The sequence below is a fragment of the Mustela erminea genome, chromosome 13 (assembly GCF_009829155.1).
Source record: "Mustela erminea isolate mMusErm1 chromosome 13, mMusErm1.Pri, whole genome shotgun sequence".
Classification (NCBI taxonomy): domain Eukaryota; kingdom Metazoa; phylum Chordata; class Mammalia; order Carnivora; family Mustelidae; genus Mustela; species Mustela erminea.
In genome coordinates this window covers 78,755,707-78,773,831 of record NC_045626.1, presented here as the reverse complement: position 1 = coordinate 78,773,831, position 18,125 = coordinate 78,755,707, and the positions used below count along the sequence as shown (strand labels likewise).

General features: G+C 46.1%; 1 protein-coding gene across 6 annotated transcripts in view; it reads right to left on the bottom strand.

The window, feature by feature from the left end:
• KSR2 (kinase suppressor of ras 2) overlaps positions 1-18,125 on the bottom strand; it is a 413,744-nt gene that overhangs the window by 312,533 nt on the left and 83,086 nt on the right. For all 6 annotated transcript variants that reach the window (XM_032309540.1, XM_032309545.1, XM_032309544.1 and 3 more), the window contains 2 exons: positions 13,098-13,238; positions 8,397-8,547 (listed from right to left, as the gene is read on the bottom strand). In XM_032309540.1, coding sequence (XP_032165431.1) covers positions 8,397-8,547; positions 13,098-13,238 — 292 coding nt within the window. The remainder of the gene's footprint in view (positions 1-8,396; positions 8,548-13,097; positions 13,239-18,125) is intronic.

Sequence of the window (18,125 nt, the reverse complement as noted above, 5' to 3'; positions counted from 1 at the left end):
TATGGATCAAAGACGTGCTGGCTGCTACATTCTTCAGGGGCCTCCTGACTGCCTGTGCACGGCTTAATGTCAAGCTCAATGATAAGCCCGAGAAACATCCTGGGAAAGTAGTTTCGTGAGTAGAAATTCGAAGACATTTATGATCCACCTCCGGCGTGTCCCTTCCCCCTCGAGCACAAAGCACATAATCACCAGCTTCATACAACCAAAGGGGCCACTTTCTCTGCCCACCCCGTGCTCCTTAAGGAAACTTACTAAGTTGCCCCCTAAGGCATCCGGAGAATTCTTTCTTGATCTTTGAGATCCACAGTGCTGCAACGTGTGCCTGTCCAAGCCTCCTCCTGCGCCTCCTGGCAACTCGCTGTGAGCCACCCCTCCCCCACATGCCCCAGCCGGAGGGCTTGCTTGCAAACAGGACGGCGACCCATGCATCTTCTGCTCCACACCCCTCGATGGCAGCTCCGTGCCAAGGTCCACCGCAGAGGCCGGCCCTCCTCAGCGCTCATAGTCACACGGGTCTGTCTGTGCCTCCCACGTTACACTCTATCTCCTGACATGAGGCACTTCTGCATGCTCCCCCCACCCACCCCCACCCCAGTCATTAGGAGAACTCCTCCTCCTGCTTTGGGTCTCAGCTCCCCACTGAAGCCCTGAGAAAGCCCCCAGGCCCTGGAATCTAGCACAGTGCCTGATATATACCAATGCATGATAAGTGATAAATAAATGCATACGAAAGGAAGGAAGGAAAGCAAAGGAAGGATAAAAGCAAGGCCTTCCATTACCTGGGACCTGGGTTTTTTCTGGGGAAGGAGAAGATGCAAATGACTCCCCATTATTGGTCTCAAAACAGTCAAAACAGTCAAACCCCCAAGAGGAGAAGGGACTAAGAGGAAACAGAAGAGAAGGAAAGGCACAGCATCTGCACTGTGGTTTCTGAGTCTTGTCCCCCTGGGGTCTTCTTTGATAAGCAGTTGCGATCTAGGGAGGAAAGTTCCAGGAGGGAGCCTGTGGTTTTCAGGCCTGAGGCCGCCAGTCTGGGGCTGGAGGGACAGTGAGGGGTAGGGAGCAAGTGGGAGGTAGACACTCTTCTGCAACAATCCATTTACCCCTAGGACCTTGGCTCTGTACCATGATGGAGAAAATGGGTGCCATGGAAAAATGCTTGGGCTTTAATGTTCTTGGTCAGGGGGAAAGTGGGCCACCCCTAGAGAACAGTCAAGTCAAACAGAGTGGGAGAATAGGTTCTAAAGAAGAAGTTATGTTGAGGGAGAAAGTGGCTTAGAGGGAAGGGAAATCAGAGAAACAAAGAATGAGAAGCATGATTAGGAAACTAAAGGTCATGGGCCCTTTGGAGAGAAAAAGAGAAGATGATGGCAAGAAGGTAGAGGGAAGAGAGTTGGGGTCAGAGAAAGTCTAGAGGACCCTGGTGATGGTGATGATTGTGGTGATGTTGGTGGTTATGGTAAGGTTGGTGTTGATGAGGATGATGATGGTGGTGGTGACATTGTGTATGGTGGTGGTGGTGATGATGTTGGTGTTGATGATCGTGGTGGTGATGGTGATGATATTGGTGTTGATGGTGTTGATGGTTGTGGTGGTGGTGGTGACAATGATGGTGGTGGTGATGGTGTGGATGGTGGTGGTGATGGTGATGATGGTGGTAGTGATGTGGGTGATGATGATGTTGGTGTCGATGGTGTTGGTGGTGGTGGTGGTGATGGTGATGATGATGTTGGTGTTGATGGTATGGATGGTGGTGATGATGGTGTGGGCGGTGGTGGTGATGCTGATAGTGATGATGATAATGATAATGATGGCAATGGTGTGGACAGTAGTGATGGTGATGGTATGAATGGTGCTGATAATGACAGTGACAATGATAGTGGTGATGATGTTGGTGTTGATGGTGTTGATGGTGGTAGTGAGGTGATGATGATGGTGGTGGTGAGGTGATGATGATGGTGGTGGTGATGGTGATGGTGATAATGATAGTGATGGTGATGGTGGTGATGATGTGGTAGTGATGGTGACAGAACTTCAGTGGTGAGGGTGGTAATGACGAGTGCCGGATGGGGGTAGGGATGGTGCTAATGATGATCGTAACAGTAAGACTCATGATGTCCCTAATCCAAGTCAGGCCCTGTGCTTTGCCTGTACCATCTCCTGTAACCCTTCTAACAACCAATGGGTAGAAATGATCATCATCTTCATCTCACTGCTTTGGAAGCTAAGCTCAGAATTGTGAGATGCCATATTGAAAATCACATCACTGAGAGGTGGCAGGCCCAGGACTTGGCAGAACCATAGTTTATCCAGATTCCATACCATTAGCAAACAGTGAAGCCTTAAGAAGGGCAAAGCAGAAAGGAAAACTGAAGAGGACGGAGGCCTGCCCTGACCACACTATTTAGCAGGACAACCTCCCCCCATTCCCAGGGGGCACTGCCATCCCCCCGAGACTGCTCCACTTTTTTCTTCCCTCAACCACACTTATTCTAACATACTTCACAATGCACTTATTTACTATGATTATAACACATCATCTGTCTGCCCCACCCCCACTAGAATGGAGAGCCCTGAGGACAGGCGTCTGAGTATGCATTTTCAGAGATCAGACCAGTACCTGACATACTGCAGGCATTCGACAAATTTTGTTGAACAAACGAATTTTTTTGGTTTCAGGCCACATCTGATATAACAAGAAAAAGTTAAGATATCATGGCTTTGGGGTCCCCTGAACTTGTTGAAAGGACAATTGAGGATTCTTTGGATTCGGGCTAAGGCTGATCTAACAAGCTCTGAGAACGGAAGAAGGGGTCATTTCTTCCTAACTTGGGGGCTTCTTGGACACTGGGAAACAAGGCTATCCCCCAGACCGAGGGAGAACACTAAGATTAGAGTCACACGTCTGAAATAAAGGTGCCCCAATGTTCTAAGAGGGAGACAGAGAAGCGGAGAGTACACATTTCCTCCAGGCATAAAGCTTGCTTGTCTCCGTCTGCTTCCATGAGTTTCTCCACACAAGTTGTATTCCTTCAGTCGTTTAACAAACATGCTTTGAGTCACCAGTATGCAACAGAATTTTTTGTAAAGATTTCATTTATTTATTTGAGAGAGAGAGAGAGAGATCCCAAGCAGGGGGGAGGGGTAGAGGGAGACGTAGACTCCCTGCTGCGCAGGGAGCAGGACATGGGACTGGACCCCTGGACCCTGGGATCATGACCTGAGCTGAAGGCAGATGCTTCACCGACTAAGCCACCCAGATGCTCCACACCAGAATTTAAAATATCTGACATCATCACTGTACAAGAGACCAGCCGTCCAGATGAGAGCTGGGGTTACCAGGGCAAATAAATATGGGATGACGCTTAAGAACCAGTCTCATGGGAAAGATAGTACTGTGTTCCCTAGTTTGGGATAACATTTTTGGTTAAAGTGTAGGGCAGGAAATGATGGAATCATCCAGCTCCTAAGATAGTTAGAAGCTTCTAGGAACCAAAGATCATATTTGAGGGAAGATTTAAAAGGATGGCTCCCTGCTTCCCCCTGGTGGAGATCAGTAGCAAGTACATGAAACAGCTTGAGTCTTCCCTCAACAGGGGAACCCTGAGTCAGAAGCTAGGCTTGTAACTGCACCTGCCCCACAGGAGGTCACAGTCAGATGAGAGAGGAAGGCCAGGAAACTGACAACCACTGTAAGACATGGTCAGCTGGTGGCAGAGCATTCATTCATTTGTTTGTTCATTCATTCATTCAACAAAGTGCAGAGGCTTGGAGGCAGGGATTGGGCTTGAGGATAAGCAGGGGATTCACTGGGAAAACAAAGAGAAAGGGAATTCTAGACCATGGTGCCCAGAGCAAGATGTGAAATGCATGCCTGATCCAGAAAATTCTATGTAACTAACAGACTTAGTCAACAGTTAAGGCTTGAAGGGGAAATGGGAACGGTTGGGGCTCCAAACGGAAGCCAAATCCTGAGCTTTCTCTGCAACCCATGAGAAGGACCACGTACTTTAAGCCCCTGGTGATTTTCACGGGCTACATGTGGAAAAAGGTGCATTAATTCAGAAATATTGGGGCACCTGGGTGGCTCAATCAGTGAAGCATCTGCTTTCAGCTTGGGTCATGAACCCAAGTTCCTAGGATCTGGCCCCGCACTGGGCTCCCTGCTTGGGGGGAGTCTGCTTCTCCCTCTCCCTCTGCTGATTCCCCTGCTTGTGTGCTCTCTCTCTCTCTCTCTCAAATTAAGTCTTTTTTTAAAAATTCTTTTAATCCAGGGGCACCTGGGTGGCTCAGTGGGTTAAGCCCCTGTCTTCAGCTCAGGTCATGATCTCAGGGTCCTGGGATCCGGCCCCGCATCGGGCTCTCTGCTCAGTGGGGAGCCTGCTTCCCCCTCTCTCTCTGCCGGCCTCTCTGCCTACTTGTGATCTCCGTCTGTCAAATAAATAAATAAAATCTTTTAAAAAAATAAAACTTAAAAAAAATTCTTTTAATTCAGAAATGTTTACTAAGTCCCTAGAGTGTATCAGATATTGATATCAGGCCTGGGAATAAAACAATGACCAGAAAGAGGTCCGATCCTTGCCCTTTTGCAGCTTATGGTCTGGTGAGGAAACAGACACCCATGTTTAAAGAAAAAAAAAAAAATCACTCCACCCAAAAGGTTAAAATTTAAATTAAAATGTGGTGAGAAAAAAAAAAAAAAGTGGTGAGCAGCCCCGCCGCAGACAGGAAAAGCAGAAGTAAAGTATGACTCTGGGGAAGTTTGGAGCTGAGCTGGGTGAGTAGATAAGACAGAGTTAGGGGTCCCCAGAAAAATGAAGCTGAGATGCAGCTTTCTTAACATCAGAGAAGTCATGTGAGGACCCCGGCAGGTCTGTGAGCAATGCCTGGCCGGCGCTATTCGCACAAGCACATTTTTTGCAGAACTCCCTGGGATGCATTAAAATTGCAGGAAAAAAAAAGGGGGGGGACCTGAGCAGTTAATGGTTTTCAGGGAACAAAAGAATATAACAAAAAAACAACCACTCCCAAGCCAGGACATAGTCTGACCACAGCAGAGACAATAAATCCTCAGTAAAGCTCCCAGTGCTTTTTCAGAAGTTAAGACTGACCTACTGCCCACGCTTGGGCAGTGTTTTGGTCATTTTTGCAGGATTTAAACCCCTTTGAGCGCAAAAACCTGGGACTAAGTGCAGTCAGAGCACCGACGAGCCGACCCAGGCTGATCTGTGACTTCAACCAGGTAGGAGCTGGACTCCTGTCCCCTTAGAATGGCTTCTGCCCCAATTCTAGACTGAACTGTCCTTTGCCAAGCACCTCTGTGTATACACATGCACTCGCAGCTTCAAAGTCCCCCGATTTTGCTGTTGGGAGGGGCTGTGCTCAGCCATCCCCCTGCCTCGTTCCTTATAAACAGTCGTACAAAGTTCTTTGCTTCCAACATCTTGGGTTGTGAGACCTAATGCATGGCACTGAGTTGAGTGTTTCCCCATGCTGACCTCAGCACCAAGAGCCGTAGGATTTTGACAAACGTGCAGGACTTGGCCACCATTGTCAAAGTCCCAGTGGCCCTAAGGCTGGAAACAGAGCAGGACATTGTAGACGGGATCTGAGCTGCCTAGGAAGGGTTGGTAGAGGCAGGAGGATGAAGGGGAGTGGAATCTGCCACCCCAGAATACATCCTTTTGGCTGAAGGGCTATTTTAGGCTGATTATTTTGAAGAAACAGCAGACAGAGGGGAAGCTCTGGTACCCGAGTAGAAGTTGTACTTTTGTAAAAGGCATTGACATTGATAAGGGAAACCTCCATGGATAAGGGTGTCTCCAACTCGGTATCAGAAGGGTGATTCTTAAATCTCTAGAAACTTCTACCAGTGGAGAAGGCAGAGATTTCTGTACAACCACCTTCCCCTTGTTGATTGTGCTTTTCCTGGTCACTGCCCATAAGGGCCTCCCCCCACCCCCTGAGTGTAACCCTCTCTTTTGACTTTAGCTAGAGATGTGATTTAAGATGATGTCTTAGGGCTATTCTGAAGAGTGACTCAGTTTCCCCAAGGCTCTTCTACAATACAGGAGGTATGCATGTTAGCAAACCTCTGTTTTCTCTTGTTCATCTGGTGGTGGTCTCATCTAAGGACCCAGAAGGGTAGAGAGAGAAAAATTTTCCCCCACGAGGATCAAAGAGATCCCTGTCTTTCAAACCACGGCTCACAACCAGTGAGGTGTGACCTGAAAGTGATGGGTCATTACCAGCGTCGGGTAAATGATACGAAATGAAATAGAAAAGAATGCAAAATACCACATATAGTAAGAATGAGTTTGATGCCAATTCTTTCTTTCACGAGACTCATTTCAGGTGCGTATGTGCATAGGGGTGTGTGTGTACAGAGTTGTCATGTAAATCTGATTCATTTCTGTGCAACTCAACCAAAACTGAAAACCGGCAGATTAGAGGCCCTCGCAGGGTTTCACGCAGCCCAGGATGTCACCAAGGGTGAGTGCTCAGCCTCGGGAAGGTGAACAGCATTATATGGGGCGGGGGTGGAGGAGAGGCCAGAGGTAGAAATCGATACAAACTTTCTGGAAAGCTACTTGGTAACGTTCACCGGACTATCTGGCGGCATTTTTGTTTGTCCTACCTGGGATTGGGAGGAGAGAGGATGGTACTGACACCAGATCACTGAGCCCAGGGATGCTGCCAACATCGTTCAATGAGACGACAGCCTCTGAGTCAGGGTCCCTTCTGAGGATGACCGTAGCTTTGGTAAGGATGTGCCAGCAAGAAGGACTACCAGAGGGCGTGCACAGGGATTCGGGCCAATGACCTGTTTCAAATATGTTTTCTCTTTCATTCCCTGATACATCCCAGCCCTGCTGGCACACAGCAGGCAGGAAATACCTGTTGAACGTTCCGTGCTGAACCCAGCAAAGAAAGGCTTCTGTGGCCAAGCAGCGGCCTCATTGCTCCAGACTGAGGTTCTACAGTGACACCTAGTGGCGGAAACCGAAACAACCATGCCGATGGACCGGATTTAGCTCGAGTTTGCAGAGCGGATCCCTTCCAGCTACAAAGGCCCCAGAATTTGTGGGGGGATCATGAGGCTAGAGAGAAGCAGGGAGACTCAAGAGGAGCTAATAGCGGCAAATGGGGATTTGAGCGATGAATGGGAAAGAGCAAAAAAAAGATGATGTGAAAAAGAAAAACAAAACAAAACAAGCCTCCGATGTCTAAGGTACACGCTGGTTCAGTCGCTTAAGCGACCAACTCTTGATTTCCGCAGAGGTCTTGATCTCAGGAGGGTGAGTTCAAGCCCCACACGGGGGCTTACTAAAACAAAACAAAACAAAACAATCTCCAAAAGGAGTCTTCACCCTCACAAGATAGCAAACCCAAACTTAAGAAGTTTTAGCCTCTCAGGAAACAACCCTCTCTTTTGTTTTGCTAATAACTCCCGTGCCTCACCCTCCCGCCTATAAAAACTTCTCTGCTTCTCTGCGTGCTGGAAGGGATTCCGGCAGATTCATAACTGATCTCCAACTCATTCAGCTGAATTTTTTTTTAACAATTTGGATCCCAAACTGATAAAACAAGTCACAGAGGTTATTTAATTGGGGGGGGGGGCATCTCAAAATGTGCATGGATAATCGTAATCATATTGTTTAAAAACAGGACTCATATACCCATCTGTCTGGAAGACTTACACCAAAACTTTTTACCAAAATGACAACGGTAGGTTCCCTAGAGGGCAGAGCCTGGGATAGTTCTTTTCTTTTTGTTTATCTATTCTCTGCTTTGTTTTACATTGAGAGTCTATTATTTATGTAAAGAAAATAAGAAGTTAACTGGATGTGGACCCAACATGCAAAGGCACTTAAGAATGTCTAAGGTACCGGGGGAACCTGGGTGGCTCAGTGGGTTGAAGCCTCTGCCTTCGGCTCGGGTCATGATCTCAGGGTCCTGGGATTGAGTCCCACATCGGGCTCTCTGCTCCGCAGGGAGCCTGCTTCCTCCTCTCTCTCTCTCTCTCTGCCTGCCTCTCTGTCCACTTGTGATCTCTCTCTGTCAAATAAATAAAATCTTTAAAAAAAAAAAAAAAAAGAATGTCTAAGGTACCAGTACCCTGACCAGCTCTGCACTCCCGGATTTCCATATCTGGGCCATTATTATCCAGAACCAAATGCCCTACCAGCTCCGCACTCCCTTGAGCACAAGCTTCCAAGAGCTGCCTTCACCCCCTCCGGCTTCGGAATTCCCCTCTTTGAGGAATTTGGTAAATTTGGTATTTACCAACCAAAGCTGACTGTCTCATCCTGGCCTGCAGCTCAGGCACAGAAATCTGGAGGAACCAAGGACGACGTGTTGGGGACGAGCCTCCGTCCCCAAGGCCTGCTCACCTGACATGTGGACGTTCCGCAGGCAGGTCAGGGAGGCATTGAGACGGGCACACTCCTCTCGGTTGGCTCCGTATTTCTCCACGGTCTCACACACCTGCTCATCTGTCATCTCCAAGAGGTCCTCCAGACTCAGCTGGCCGGGGGTGATCTCCTAGAGCAGGGAAGAAAGAAGTATGGTGAACATATCTCAGGAGCCTAGAGGGGATGAGAGTGGGCTGAGCCTCCACACTGCCGCCTAGCGGTAGCTAGGGGGAACAGGCCTGGGTTTGCCTCTCAGCTTGGCCACTCATTACCTTGGGCAAGTCACTTACCCTCTCTGGGAGCCTCACTTTATTCATCTGTACAATGGGAGTCTTAAGTGTTCATACTTTGTGAAGTAGCCCCTATCGTTAGCACACAGCCAGTACTCTATAGATGGTGGCAGTTAATTATATGTCCTCCCTGAACTCCTTATGGGCAGTCTCCAATTCCTTTGTCTTTGGATGGCCCTCTGCTCAGCTTGGCTTACCCCCAATACAGGATGATCTCAGAGCAGAGCACACTGGATAGGCCTAGTCCCTTGATGGCTGTCCTCCCTCACCATTCCCGTCTAGACTGGGGGTTTAGGAACCCTAAGGGGTGGTAAATTGGAACCCTATGTGTAGCTCGGTGCTGGAAATGAACCTGGATTTTCTTCTGAGTCCAACAGGGCAAGGCTGTGCTTTCTAAGACAAAGTGGTAAGACTGGAGTATAGCACGAGGTGGGGACCAGGACACCTCTGGAGAGATGGACTGAGAACAGAAATGGTAGGATTGCCAGCTACAAATGTCCCTTCACCACCAGCAGCAACCACTCCCCTGCCGCCCATTTCCCAAAATGATGTGTCCCGGGATACCATGAAATTTGTCAGACTTTGATATTTATGCATCTTTATGCACTTATGCATATTATGCATCTATATCCATATATATATACATAATAGAGAGACTTCCTTTATAGCAGTTAATGGCATTCAATGTTTTTACACACATTATTTAAATAAGAATTTTAGACACCTAAAGATGGAGAGTCTAGTGTCCTATTGTGGGATACTGCTGCCCTCTTGTGGCCACATCTGTGTATTACAACAAAATCTAATACCTCCCCCCCACCCCCTCACCAACCCCCAATACAGACATTTAACTGGCAGCCAGAAGGAGGAAAACTTCTTTTTCGCCTCAAAACAGATGCAGGGCAAAGGCCATGAAACCTGATCAGTGCCTTTCCAACTCACTAGGGCAGGGAGCAGGAGAAAACAACACTTGAGTCATTTAGGGTTTTTCTCAAATAGGGACACATGGCTCAATAAAGTCCACTTTAAGAAAAGTGATGGTCCAGGAGCTAAAGGTACAAAACAAATCACATTTAGAGGGACTCATTCACAACCTGACAGATTTCTCCTCTTTGCTGCAGAATTCACTCGTGCATTTCAATTCTATCATTTACTCTCCAAATACTCAAATTTCCCTGAAATTTGGGGTCACAGAAAAAAAAATCACAGAAGTAATAACGACATAAAAAATGGACAAAGCCTAAAGGAACCCGGACTAACAGAGCAGATTCACTTCCGTTCAATAAAGTGATAATAAACGAAAATGAAATGAATGGTGCACTTTTTTTTTTTTTTAAAGATTTTATTTATTTGTTAGAGAGAGAGATACAGAGCGCAAGCACAGGCAGACAGAGTGGCAGGCTAGAGGCAGAGGGAGAAGCAGGCTCCCTGCCGAGCAAGGAGCCCGATGTGGGACTCGATCCCAGAACGCTGGGATCATGACCCGAGCCGAAGGCAGCTGCTTAACCAACTGAGCCACCCAGGCGTCCCAATGGTGCACTGTTTTAAGTGTTTTTTGGGCTTTCTTTTAATGCCACAAAGACCCAGTAAAGTAGTACTTTCATCATCATCATTGGTCTGTAATTAGGACACTAAAATTCAGAGAGGTTAGACCACTTGCCCAGGGATGCACAGCAAGTAAGTCTGAACCCAAGCTGTTAACTTGGGAGCCTTGGCCATACTGCTAGTTCCTTCTCGGAAAGGGGCCTCTGGTGGACGCAGGCGGGAGCTGCAGGCAGAGAGCTGGAACCTCAGCGTTCCCTAGTTGGTGGACTCAGGACTCTAACAGACTAAGGTAAGAGCCAGAGCTGGGGCACTTGCAGGCCAGGTAAATGAGCAAAACTCCCAAAAAGCCAGAGCCTACAGGATCCGAAGGGGCAGCAGAAATCAGGTGACTGCCACTGGACAGGAATTCAGCTCAGTGTGCTCAAAAATTTGGCTTTTTTGAGAAGGCAGAGATCTGGGTTTTTTTTTTTTTTTTTAATGCAAACTCTTTAAGCTTTTAAATATTGGCTCAAGGGGCGCCTGGGTGGCTCAGTGGATTAAGCCGCTGCCTTCGGCTCAGGTCACGATCCCAGTGTCCTGGGATGGAGCCCCGCATCGGGCTCTCTGCTCAGCAGGGAGCCTGCTTCCTCCTCTCTCTCTCTGCCTGCCTCTCTGCCTACTTGTGATCTCTCTCTCTGTCAAATAAAATAAATAAAATCTTTTTTAAAAAATAAATAAATAAATAAATAAATATTGGCTCAAAATTTTTTTTTGCAAACACCGTATCAGACAAAAAAAAAAGTCTGTGCATCAGATTCAAGGAATAGCTTGGGGGCCGCCAGGTTTCAACCCCTAGCTGAGAAGATTTTGTCTCTGTATTCACCACACTTGATAAATAAACAGTCCCCAAAGCCTCTAGAAAGGGGACTGGCCCGTGCAAATAAAATGAACTGTCCCTAATTATACGTGACCTTTCATTTTTAAGCTATTCACATGGAAACTCCATCCTGGGGGGCACCTGGGTGGCTCAGTGGGTTAAAGCCTCTGCCTTCAGCTCAGGTCATGGTCCCAGGGTCTTGGGATGGAGCCCCGCATAGGGCTCTCTGCTCAGTAGGGAGCCTGCTTCACTTCCTCTCTCTGCCTGCCTCTCTGCCTACTTGTGATCTGTCAAATAAATAAATAAAATCTTAAAAAAAAAAAAGAAAGAAACTCCATTCTGGGAATGAGATAAAGGAACATAGAGTCATACAGCATCCAGTGCACATGCATGCGGTGCAGGGGCAGGGACGGAGGAACCTGTGGGTCCTCCGTCTAGCTCAGCATCTGGTGGGTTCTAGGAGAGCTCACATTAGAGGTCAAGGTCTGAAAAAGACAAAAGGTGGAAGACAATCTTCCAGGCCTCTTCAAGCGAGAAGGGTGCGCCGTGAGAAATGGTACTTGGTCCCGCAGGCAAGGGGAGCACCCCCTTGTCTACCCAGCTCAGCGAGTCCCCAGCAACAGAAAAAGGAGGAGAAAGCGCAGAGCTTCCCACCTGCCCCAGAGTCCTTCTGAGCTGCTTTCTCCTGTCAGCCCCATCCACTCCCTAGCAGGAGTAGTCGCTTCATCTCGGAGCGTCAGATTCTTGCTCTGCACAAGGGGGATCATTGTTCCCACCTCCAAAGATCATTGTGAGGGTCTGAACAGTCTCAATCGTTGAGATCCTGGCTATAAAGCCCTTAGGACAGCTCCTGGCCCCAAATATTCAGTGACTGGTTTTTATGAGGGCTGGACTGGTCCCTGGAAACAATGAGGCCTTGGGGTCCAAGAAGGTAGGGAAATCTCTTTGTCCTTGGGATTTTAAGGATGTGGTCCACTCCGGTTACTTCCAGAGCTTTCAACAGTAAGAACAAGCTGACATTTACCGAATGCTATCAGGTGCCAGACTGCGTGGAACATGTTGGATGGATCATGGCATTTTATCATTCTAGTCACTTCAGAAGAGGAGGCGATCATTACCCCCATTAACAGATGAGAAAACTATACAATGGAGTATTATGCCTCCATCAGAAAGGATGAATTCCCAGCTTTTGTATCAATATGGACGGGACTGGAGGAGATTATGCTGAGGGAAATCAGTCAAGCAAAGAGTCAATTATCATACGGTTTCACTTACTTGTGGAGCATAAACAGTAACACAGAGACATGCGGAAATGGAGCGGAGAAGTGAGTTGGGGGCAATTGGAGGGGGAGAAGAACCATGAGAGACTGCGGACTCTGAGAAACAAACTGAAGGTTTTGGAGGGGAGGGGAGTGGGGGATGGGTGAGCCTGGTGGTGGGTATTAAGGAGCCTAGAGCACTGGGTGTGGTGCATAAACAAGGAATCTTGGAACCCTGAAAAAATAAAATAGAATAAAATAAAATAAAATAATAAAATTAAATTAAATTAAAACAGATGAGAAATCTAATACCCTCAGTCTGTAGTGTTCACTATGGTGGCCACCAGCCACATTCATTAACATTAAATATAAGTAAAAATTCCATCCATCAGCTCCAGGCACTAATCACACTCCGAGCACTCAAGGGCTCCCTTGGTGGCCACTGCATCAGAGAGCACAGATACAAAATATTTGCATCACCGCAGAAGTTCTGCTGGACAGACCCATTCTAAAAGGTAACGTGACTCGGCCGAGGTGACTGAGCTCATGAGTAGCGGAGCTGGAGGAAGACGGGGCTGAGCTCTTAACAACCCACTTGGACAGCATCAAAGATCCTCTATACCTTCGTCCAACACATTTTTTTTAGGGCCTACTATGTGCCAGGCACAGGCAAAAACACACTGGTTTCTGTCCAATCGGGGGCAGGGGGCAGGGGGCCGTCTCTGGTCACCTCCAAGACTTCCTTGCGCACGTCGACGATCCGGAACCAGTGCCGGAGCTGGGGAAAGCCGTCCAGCTCAGCGTTGCGTTCCTGAAGGGCCACCTTCTTTTTGCAGGACAGCTGACGGCTGAAGTACTTCACCAGCTTGCTCTGTGGAGACACAGATAAGGACAGAGAGCGGGTCTCAGAGGCACAGCCACGGGAGGAGAAGCAGGAACCTCCCTACGGCCCCCTCCCTGCCCAAACCCCATCCAAAGCCTGTTCTAAAGATGGATTTAACTGCAGGGAGGAGAGGCAAGCAAAAGGTACCACTTCTTCAGGGGGGACTTTTGGCTGCTGTCATGTACATTTCCACTGCACAGATTCTTGGACCCAAGGACTCCGCTTCTAGGAACTCACCTACAGACGCCACACTGGGCCTGATGACTGTAAAAGAATATTTCTTCCAGTTCTCCTGGCAATGGCAAAAGACTGAAAACACCTTGAGAGTCCATCAGCAGGAGACTGATCTATCCAGGGAATTTTACACAAGGGAGCGCTAGGCAGCTATAACAAAATAAGGAAGCGCGCTATGTACTAGTACAGAACCACGTCCAAGATACATTGTTACACAGAAATACTCTCCAGGCGTATGGGCGATGTCAATGTCTACGTTTACATATCTTTGTAAATGCAGCCACTCTCTGGGATTTCTAATAATCTAGGAAAGGGAAGAGGGACGTGGGGAAGAGGTGTGGAAGAGACATTTTTTGTTTCTTACTTTTTAAAATTTGTACTTGAAGTAGAGTGAACACACTATATTATATTAGCATCAAGCGTACAACCTGGAAATTCAACGATTATATACTCGATGCAGGGCTCACTACCAGCAGCAGAGACGCACAATGACATTTGTCACCACATCAAGTTATTACAAAGGTATTGACTCTATTCCCAAGGCTGTAGTTTTCAGGGTGTAAGAGGTACAAGCTTCCGGTTGTAAAAGAAATAAGTCACGGAGATGAAAAGTACAGCAGAGAAACATTTCACGGAAACCTTTTGTACTCCGTGAATCCGAACTCGCATGCAAATATTCACAAATCCACAAATACTTTTAGAATGAGATGGATATGAATTCATGCTATGGAGAGATGCCATGACACGAGAGAGGAAAACTAGTTCTGTAAAAACTAACAACATCTGGCACACATCTGTCACTTCCAATGTATTTCTAAGGACAGTGTTGCTGTAGGGCTTTATCCTAAAGAGATAATTAAGAATATTCACAAAGCTTTGCTCTAAATGGAAAACAGCCAGGAAAAAGTGGAGAACCACCCGAACCTTCCACAATAGGGGGTGATGTAAGTACATTACAAATATATCTATATGATGGCATATCATTGAAAATAATGTATCAAATAAGTATAATATAATGTACAAATAATGCATTAAAAATTTATAAAACTATGGGACGCCTGGGTGGCTCAGCTGGTTAAGCAGCTGCCTTCGGCTCAGGTCATGATCCCAGCGTCCTGGGATCGAGTCCCACATCGGGCTCCTTGCTCCGCAGGGAGCCTGCTTCTCCCTCTGACTCTGCCTTCCACTCTGTCTGCCTGTGCTCGCTCTCACTCTCTCTCTCTCTTACAAATAAATAAATAAAATCTTAAAAAAAAAAAAGTTTAAAAAAAAATTTATAAAACTATACGTGTACAGATGCACAGAAAAAGCCTTGGGAGGGTATATAACAAAATATGAGCAGTAGTTATTTCTGAGAGTGAGATTATAGGTGATGAAGATAACTCACATTAATAATTATTATAGTTAAGATTGTTAATCAATATTAAGATTATTGATAGAGATTTTTTTCTATTTGCTTCTCTACAACAAAATTAGAATATACAAGATATATATATCATCTGCTTATTAATGGGAAAATGTTCAGATGGGCTTGGCAACGTTTCTTTAACACTGATGCTATCCAGTGTCAGCAAGAATGAGAGAAACCATTGAGAATTGAGAATGCCACTGGCGGGCAATCCAATTTTTGTCTCAACATTTTAATATTCTCACTTTTAGGAAACCACCCTAAAAAAGACTTATTTGTGTGTGTACATAGGATAAAATGGCTCATTACCGCAGCACAATAATTTTAAAAACTTGAAAAGGTAGACTGATACATATTGAATTGGGAAAATCTCCAAGATTTTCCTCTTCCGTGAAAAAGCAATCTGCAAAGACAGAATATACTGTAATTACATTTGTATTTTTAAAACTCTGTGTGTGTTGGGGCGCCTGGCTGCCTCAGTTGGTGGGGCACATGTCTCTTGATCTCGGGGTTGTGGGTTTGAGCCCCATGTTGGATGTAGAGATGACTTAAAAATAAATTCTGGGAGCACCTGAGTGGCTCACTGGATTAAAGCCTCTGCCTTCCACTTGGGTCATGATCCCAGCGTCCTAGGATCAAGCGCCGCATCGGGCTCTCTGCTCAGCGGGGAGCCTGCTTCCACCTCTCTCTCTGCCTGCCTCTCTACCTACATGTTATCTCTGTCTGTCAAATAAATAAATAAAATATAATAAATAAATAAATAAATTCTGGAAAACAAGGTTTAAAATTAAAGGCACGTTAACCGAGGGGTACCTAGGGACACAGTCGGTTAAGTATCTGACTCTTGGCTTCAGCTCAGGTCGTGATCTCCGGGTGGTGAGATCGAAGCCACGTGGGGTTCTGCGCTCAGCATGGAACCAGCTTGAGATCTTCTCTCTCGCTCTCATTCTGCCCTCCCCACCCCGGCTCTCTCTCAAATAAATAAATAAAATATTTAAAAAAATAAAAAGGTACATTAACCCCCAAATTAAGTATGAATGAATTCCAGCCCATCCAGAGGACAGAATCCTGTATAAACGTTCATGTGGTGCATAAAACAATGAATTTTGGAACACTGAAAAAAATTTTTAATTTAATTTAATTTAAAAAAATAAAGTACATTATGAATTTAAAAGCAAAAAAAAGGTAGATTTTGCTATGAAACCTGTCTCCAGCAGTTACCACTCTCTCTATCAATTCTAGTAAGTTTGAGGACAGAAAAGACCTCAGAATTCTAACTTCCTTCACCGTGCAGAAAAGAAACTCTGGCAATTAACAGCAAAATGAATCTCTCAGACCCTGAGATGGTGCCATCTCTTACTCACAGTAAACGTGCCGGCAGACTTGCTTCCTTTGCGTTGATTTAAGTTAGGGCTTATTAGTAAATGCAAAACTAGAAGAGCACGCCGTGAGATGTGTAAGCCTGATGATTCACAGACCTGTATTCCGGGGGCAAATAATACATTGTATGTTAATAAAAATAATAATAAAAAATAGAAGAGCACAGTATGGAACCAGAAAAAGAGAACTCTACTATATAAAGTCTTTAATTTTTTTTTTTTTCCACTCGGCGTCAGGAAGGGGCTGGAATCTTGGGCACCAGAATCAGGCTAACCTGGGCTCCTCAGCCCCACTGGGCTCCAATTCCCACTATGAATGACCTCAAGCAAGTTTCAAAACTGCTCTACACCTCGGTTTTGTCACCTGGAAACCAGAGATTTAAGTGTCCCTACTGCACTGGACTGTGGGGAGAGTTTAAAGGAATTATTCATGCAAAGCTGTGCTGAATGTCACAGCAACAACGAGGCTGACTTTGTGCCCCACAAACTCACAAGCATCTGCCACAGTTTCCTTGGAGGGGTCCTGCCCCAAACTTACCAACTCTCAGTACCAGCAAAAGTCTTAGCTAATAAATTAAAGTTAATCTGTGTCAAAATATATATTCCTTAACAAATGTATCCTTTCTCCAACGTTTAAAATGTACAGTTATATTGCAAAGAAATACTTTTAAGTTGGATTAAACTAAAAACTGTCTCCCTGACTCATTATTTAAATCCTGATTCTGAAATTCATAGGATTTAAATCGAACCAACTTACAGAAATTGCTTAAAAGGAATACATGCTTATTTTATTAACAATATCTATAAATTTGGAATTTCTGCTAACTGAACTTCCTCAAGCTTTTCACCTAAATAAATCAAGTTTTTCTGTTTATTATTTTATGCCTATATAGGCCCGTGTTGAATTTCAAATATGGTAAAAGAAATAAGAATGTGGCTTTTTTTTTTTTTAAGATTTTATTTATTTATTTGACAGACAGAGATCACAAGTAGGCAGAGAGGCAGGCAGAGAGAGGAGAAAGCAGGCTCCCCGCTGAGCAAAGAGCCCGATGTGGGCCCAATCCCAGGACCCTGGGATCATGACCCGAGCCGAAGGCAGGGGCTTTAACCCACTGAGCCACCCAGGCGCCCCAAGAATGTGGTTTCTTGACATAATAAAAAAAAAAAAAAATGTGGTTTCTTAAAGGAAGGAAGGAAGAAAGAAAGCAGTGTCAGAGAGCCAGTGACATCCTATCTCTCAAACTTTTTTTTTTTTCAGTTTTTATTTATTTAAGTATGCTCTACACCCAGTGTGGGGCTCGAACTCACAACCCCGAGATCAAGAGTCACACGCTCCACTGACTGAGCCAACTAAGTGCCCAGTCTCTCCCACTTTTGATTAAGCTTTCATTATCACAGAAGACTGCAAAACCGGACTGAGGCTGGATGGGGCCAAGGAGCCATGCCACGACCCCGCTCAAACACACTCTTGAAGGGCAGATCTCCCAAGTATGGGTCACACCGATCACTGCAGATATGGCACTGAGTGACAATGGGTTATATCAAGGAGACGGTTTCTGTCCAGTGATGCTATGTCTTTAATATCTAGCATGTGCTGATCTCTCTCTATAACAGAGAGCAGGACACAGACTCATAGCCTTGGACAGGTAACAATAGCGAGCGTGATGCAATGACCCCGGGTTTTTCTAGTTTGTCTGTTGTTGTTTTTTAAAGGTTTTATTTATTATTTGTCAGAAAGAGGGTGAGCACAAGCAGGGGGGAGGGGCAGGCAGAGGGAGAAGCAGGCTCCCTGCTGAGCAAGGAGCTCACTGCAGGACCCCATCCCAGGACCCCGGAGATCATGACCTGGGCAGA